The 6,613-nt window shown below is 51.0% G+C and overlaps 2 protein-coding genes across 2 annotated transcripts; one reads left to right on the forward strand and one right to left on the reverse strand.

Moving 5' to 3' along the window:
* Window positions 1-69: 69 nt before the first annotated feature.
* Window positions 70-933, forward strand: A1O5_06667 (calcineurin subunit B; the record flags this gene model as incomplete). Its single annotated transcript, XM_007747259.1, has 5 exons — window positions 70-202; window positions 297-349; window positions 406-479; window positions 532-866; window positions 923-933. 5 exons carry the CDS (start codon window positions 70-72, stop codon window positions 931-933), a joined length of 606 nt encoding a protein of 201 aa, XP_007745449.1.
* A 3,830-nt stretch (window positions 934-4,763) lies between these two features.
* A1O5_06668 (3-isopropylmalate dehydrogenase) lies at window positions 4,764-6,117 on the reverse strand (the record flags this gene model as incomplete). Its single annotated transcript, XM_007747260.1, has 2 exons — window positions 4,764-5,691; window positions 5,819-6,117. 2 exons carry the CDS (start codon window positions 6,115-6,117, stop codon window positions 4,764-4,766), a joined length of 1,227 nt encoding a protein of 408 aa, XP_007745450.1.
* Window positions 6,118-6,613: the final 496 nt, after the last annotated feature.

Below are 6,613 nucleotides of genomic sequence, written 5' to 3' on the forward strand. Positions count from 1 at the left end.
ACGAAATATTCCTCGACAACTAACCCCTATCTCCAACTGTGACTGTCAACACCCCCTCAATTGCCCGCCATGGCTACGCCAGCATTTGGGGCCCCAGCCTCGACGGTCGCGGAGCCCAACAATGCCGCCCTCTACGATGCTCGAAGACGGCAGCAAGTCACAGGCTCCCAGATCCTCGACAACATTGTCTCCTTCTCAAATTGTACGTTGCAGCCTTCAATTGAAACCGACGCGGCTTGTGACCGTTGCGGCGAAGAAAGCAACTCCGCACGTGCTAACGAGTGCGTCTCCAATAGTCGATCGTGATGAGGTCGACAGACTACGAAAACGATTCATGAAGCTAGACAAGGTAAGGCTCTCCAGGGTACATTGTCGGGCGGTTGTTGACATGCGGGACCGTACTAGGACAATAGCGGTACTATTGAACGCGAAGAGTTCCTCTCGTTACCTCAAGTTTCTTCCAACCCCTTAGCGACGAGGTATAGCGGCCTGTGCCCCCCTCCCTCCTCCCTTGGCTAATATCCTTACAAGAATGATTGCGATCTTCGACGAAGATGGCGGGGGCGACGTTGACTTCCAGGAATTCGTGCTAGGCCTTTCTGCCTTCTCATCCAAGGGCAATAAAGAAGAAAAACTGAAATTCGCATTCAAGGTCTACGACATCGATCGGGACGGGTACATTTCCAACGGAGAGTTGTTCATTGTGCTCAAGATGATGGTTGGCTCGAATCTGAAGGACCAACAACTCCAGCAGATTGTGGACAAGACAATCATGGAGGCCGATAAGGACGGTGACGGAAGGATTAGCTTTGATGAATTCACGCAAATGGTCGAGAGTACAGATGTGAGCATGAGTATGACGCTTGGTGAGTCTTGGACATTCTGCAAAGACTATTTACAACGGACACTAATGTGGTGATAGATCAATTCTGAGGTTGGCATGGCGTTGCGGTCCAGATATCTCCGTGGCTGATCGGCGAATGCGACACACACATATGATGAGTAATGACCCAAGCAGCTCGAGGACACCCAGGTTTGCCATGTCGGGCAGTCCGCCACCAATAAAGGATGGCCAGAAATGACCTGTTTTTCCCCCGTTGTGTCTTTCTGTCTTCCTCCTCTCGGTCCTTCTCCCCGACACCCTCGGTCAAGGGTTTCCTGCGTTTCCTGTTTCTGAAAGTCTTTCTGGTGCAACTTCAAGTCATTTACACCCCTGTATTTGCAAATCGAAGTCAATGCTACTCTTCTCTACTTATGGCTGCACGGAAGATGCCCCATGGGAGGGGAAAGGGCATTTTGGAAATTGTCGAATTCGCGAAGAGGAAATGTAACACGCCAAATTCCGACCTCCCTCATCTTTTTATTCAGTCAGATTGATTGGGTTGAGTACAAAGCGCTTGGCAACATCACAAGCGAAGCAGCATTGGTGCAAGCTAATCGTCGGTCATATTGCGACCCCATGTTCAGCTGGTTAGTGGCTGGTCTGATGCGGAATGTTACAAGGCACAGCCTCAAAAAGCTGAAGTCTTGTTGGTGCTGTTTCTATCAGAAACCGTATAACGGCGGTCGGCAATGTGCCAAGGGTAAATACCGTCTCACTATCTACCTTGCCGGATCTACCTTGGTACGTAAACATCTTTGGCCAATTATTGTTGAATCCATCTTCTACCAATCAACTCCCATCTTCATCAGCATGAAAGCCGCTTACCCTACGACCGTTTTCACTTTTGAGAAATAACGACGCCAGAAAATGTTCCACAGCTGAACCATAAGGATGGTCAACGGGCCAGCGATGACCCACCCAGTAGATCCAGGACGTTCTCGACACGGTCCATCACCCTTGATCGAAGGAAACCATACCAAAAATACTATAAATTGAGGAACGAAAAGTGCGTTGGTCGCCACAAGCCTGCTTGGAGGGAGGGAGGGAGGGGAGGGAGGGAGGGAGTGGGCAGCGCAGACCAAAGGGATCTCATTCTGTAGTCTGTCCCTGTTGGATTGATTGTGCGCGCAGCTACAGCTTCTGGAGTATTTGCAGCTGCCGTCTCTAGTCTTTTGCCGGGCTGCTGAGCCGAACAGTCGACCCTCGCCGGGGGTTCTTGTTCTTGGGGGATAATGTGTTGGTACTTGTCTGTAATGCCCTTGGTCGTATTCACCCCGGCCTGCAGTGTTTCCACCCAGTGTATCGCCGGCCTTGTAATGTGGTGTAGCTTCGGATAAGCTGGCTGAGGGTCGGCAATTGGTTCTCCATGCTGGCCAGCGCCGTGGGTATCAGCAAAGAATGGAAAATAATATATTTACCTTCGTCTTTTGGAGCGGCTTCCTCACTCACCGACTCCATGGGGCGTATCATGTCACGAACAGCGCATACCGAGCCGTTGTAGATATCCAGGATGGCATCAATCACGACGGCGTGGGGCCGGCAAGAATCGCAAGTCCGTGTGTTAATGTCCCTGATCAGTGCGGATTCTTGACCCACTCGCGTCCGAAACAAGAGGTATCAGTGCAGAGTAAGAAATTTCGCCCTGGTCAAGGTTTCCAGCTGGTAAAGGACAGATTCCCCCAGGAATAGGTGTTGATTGCTCCCTCGGACTGGTGAGTCTTGACCAGAAATCGGGACCAGGGATCTTGGAGAGGGTCAAATTATTAGCCAGCTTCCACTCCTCGGGCTGCATCGATCTGGTCCGCCACACATACTATGGATTCTGACAGCGTCGGGGGCATCATCATGTCCATCGCAACAGCCAAAATAAGCATTCGAACTCAGGTGTAGGCATTTCCAAGAGAAAGGTGGTAGGTGATATCTGTCGGAAAGTCGTTGACGCACAGATGCTTTGTCGGGTCTCAGAATGGACTCAGAGGATGCAAAAGCTTGGGTGGCCCAATATTCTCAGTTGAATCCGCACCAAGAAAGAGGATCTCTTCTTTATGCAGTACCGCACAGAACTTTCCACGTCGCTATTCACCTGAGGGTTGAATGGGTACATCGTATGGTTGATGCCAGGATGGCTAGTATCAACGGACTGCTGCAATCGGTTCAATTTCCACCTTTCTGCTCCTCCATGCCGGCCCAGCTTTGGCCATGAGTAATTATGCTTTTGTACCGATCAAATCTGGAGTCTTCTGCTCACTATACCGGATAGCCCTGACAGACTTCTCAAATTTCTTTCCCACAGGCAGATAATTGACGCCGCGAGACATGGTATCGTTGTGGCTGTTGGCAATGAAGAAGGCGTGCACAAGTAGATAATATTGTTAGTGAGGAAGGCTCCCGTTGATGAATCAGCCTTACATCACTGTTGTCTAGAAGTGAGCCACAGAGATGCCATGATGACCTTTTGGTACATCGTGATATCGGCCGCGTAGGTGTCTGAAAGAAGTCACCATGTATGCCTCGCAGTTAGACCACGGCTCGGCCATCCGTTCGAGTGCTCTGATCCAGGGGAGTCCAGGAATGAGCGCGCGTTTGAGCATCGTGCCACTATTGCATTAGTTTAGGCAGTCACAGTTCCAGTCGCTTCTTGTGAGTCATCTGGGCTATCTGTATGGCAACGGTGGCAAGAACTTCGTGATTGAGTCAACGTACAGTAGAGTTGTCGAAACTTTTACACTTAAAAATGTACCTACTAGGTAAATCGCTGGGTAGCACTTCGCTGTCGCTACAATTTCACGGTCAAATCCAGCATGGTGGGGCCTCTAGGCTGGAGGACTGCCTGAAACTTAATCATGTCCTTCTACCTCAAGTTCCTGAGGTCCAAGTGCCACCGACGTCGGATCAGGACGGGAAAAGATTGAGCCAACACAGGTTCATTGCAGGGGGGTTAATGGTTGTATCGGATTCTCACCCGGCTGGGCAGCGGGCAATCTGCAGAATGCCGACTATTCTTTATGGGAGTTCGCCAAAAATGGGCACGAAGAGACTTTACGAGAATTCTGAGACGGTCAAGCTGCTTTCCGCGAGTGTCACCGCCGTTATATTGTTGCTGTCGATGATCTTGGTTGATCAAGTTGACAAAAACGGGACGGGGAGTCGTGAAGCAATTTCATTGGACAGACGATGAAATACAATTCTCAATGGCGCAAGGAGGAAAAATGAACGTTCCTTTCCTTTCTACGCCTTTCTTTCGCTCTCTAGACCAAATACTCCTTGTTTTTAGATCCTTCTTCGCGAAAGCGTTCACCGTGACTAGGCCTGAGGACAAGGCTGACCAATAAGGGGAGCGAGTCCCGGGTATCACGGATATCGCGAGACGACGTTCAGAGGTGCGAGCATTACCGCCCATATCGGGCTGTCCAAGGTCCGTTTATAAGGGGTTGATATTGAATTTAGTACTTCATTCACCAGCTGACGTGTCTAGACTCCTCGTGACTTACTACCAACCAATCTGCAGACAAAGGAAAGTTTGGATTTATCTCTGACCCCGAAGGCGGTGCTCGTTAAGGGCCACAGGGCACAGGAAAATGATTCAGCGAGGTGGTCTCATATTGTCCAAGATAGTGCCAGGTAAAATGGAAAGCTTGAAAGCCGGACAGAACACAAATCGGTTCGCTCTCGTGGGAAGCTTCGTCCGAATATGAGGTTGTGACTAGACAAGTCCTATTTTGTGGAGAGCTTAAAGCTCACAAAGCCAATGACTCCCTTGGGCCCGTAGGAACACCTTCTTTCTCCAATTCCTCCTCATGCTTCTTGTTGTCCTTTTCATATGTCGCAATTGTGGTTGTCTGCCCCGTCGCTGTGCTTGCCTCGAGCACCGCATCTCCATTCACTTCTTGTGGACACTACTGGCATTGCCCATCAAGACCTCTTCGAGGACCGAACACACTGCATCGCCGATCTCCTTCGTCTTTGCGGTTCCACCCAAATCGCCGCTTCGGATCTGGAGACCGCCAATGTCCTTGCCATCAAGCACCTTTTCCACTGCGGCTTCGATGGCGGCGGCCTCGGCTGCCAGGTTGAACGAATAGCGCAACATCATTGCCGCTGACAGGATCTGGGCGACTGGGTTTACTATGCCCTTCCCCGCGATATCTGGAGCAGAACCGTGCACGGGCTCGTAAATCCCGTTACATCGAGTCTTGCCATCTGGAATACCAGAAAGACTAGCACTGGGCAACACTCCCAGCGTGCCGACAACGCCACCTGCTTGGTCAGACAACATGTCACCAAACGTGTTGTCCGTGTGGATGACGCCGTTGAACATCTTTGGGTTTTTCACCATCAGCATTGACAGGCTGTCGGCTAATTGATGTTTAAGCTCGATATGAGGGAACTCCTTGGCGAAGATCTCGGACGTGACTTTCCTCCACAACCGGCCCGATGCAAGCACATTGGCTTTGTCGCTGGACCACACGGTCGCGGGTCCCTCCGGGCAGTTCCCGGTGCCTTTGCCATCCTTTCCCATGGTTGTGGCCAGGGCGGCGGCAACCCGTGCGCAGCGTTCAATTTCGGAGCGTCCGTAGGCCCACGAGTCGCTGGCGAAGTCGGCTTCTTCGACTTTGGGACCGAAATAGGCGCCGCCACAGTTCTCCCGGAGGAGGATGAAATTCGTGCCCTCGGCGATGGAAGGTTTTAGAGGGGAAAGCGGGATCAGGGAGCGAGAGTAGAATGTGCACGGGCGGATATTGGCGAATGCGTCAAGGTGTTGGCGAAGGCGGAGCAAGCCAGACTCGGGGTTTGGGTAGGTTGTGCCCCTTGACGCCATTGTAAGGTACGGTCCAAGAAAAACAAGGAGCAAGACAGGACAAACGTGCCAAATGTCTTTGGTAAAGGAGAAGGGAGAAGGGAGAAGGGAGAAAAGAAAGAAGAAACAACCCTTACCACTCCGGCCCGCCCACACTCCCGAACAACACGGCATCACTCTCCTCCTTTGCGATCCTCAGGACCTCATCAGTAATCGGCGTGCCGTGCTTGTCGATACTGCATCCGCCGCAGATCTGATGGTTGAATTCGAATTTGAGCCGGCCTTGAGAGGCTATTTCGACCGTGTCCAGAACGCGCAATGCTTCGTCCATGACTTCGGGACCGACATGGTCACCGGGGAGGACGAGGATGCGGAAGGTCTGTGGAGAGGTGCTGGACGGAGTTGCACTGCTGGATTCGAGGACTGGAGCGGCCATGACTGATAGCTGGTGCGAGAATTGACTCTTGGTCGTGGTTCGGTATAGTATAGTAGTCTTTGGATTGAAGTCGAATCCTCTATTGCTATGCACTAGAAGCTTTTGTGATTCCTCTCCTCCAATAACTTGACTTGGGAACACGTGGAGATCTCGACCACCTGTCTATGTCCTTGTCCTTTAGTATTTCTCGGTTCCTATGAACCCTCTTCTTAAACTGTTCTAGAAGGCTTGGAGATCAAACTAATATTGACCTTAGCCGCGGCGTCATACGACGGGATATGGGCCGGTGGCTACACGGTAGGAGAAACGAATTGAAGGCTATATTTCTAGAACAACGACCGTCTCTAGGAATACAGCAGCCCCGAATATCAAGAGAAACGAAAGGTAAGAAAGAAAATAAGAAGGGCGAAAAGGTTCTCCGCAACCTTGAGTGATTGTTATCCTTGGTTAAATTATACAGTTTGTTTGTATGCTGCCGGCTTCAACCCCCCAAAAC

Source organism: Cladophialophora psammophila (genome assembly GCF_000585535.1).
Source record: "Cladophialophora psammophila CBS 110553 chromosome Unknown aczJe-supercont1.9, whole genome shotgun sequence".
NCBI lineage: Eukaryota > Fungi > Ascomycota > Eurotiomycetes > Chaetothyriales > Herpotrichiellaceae > Cladophialophora > Cladophialophora psammophila.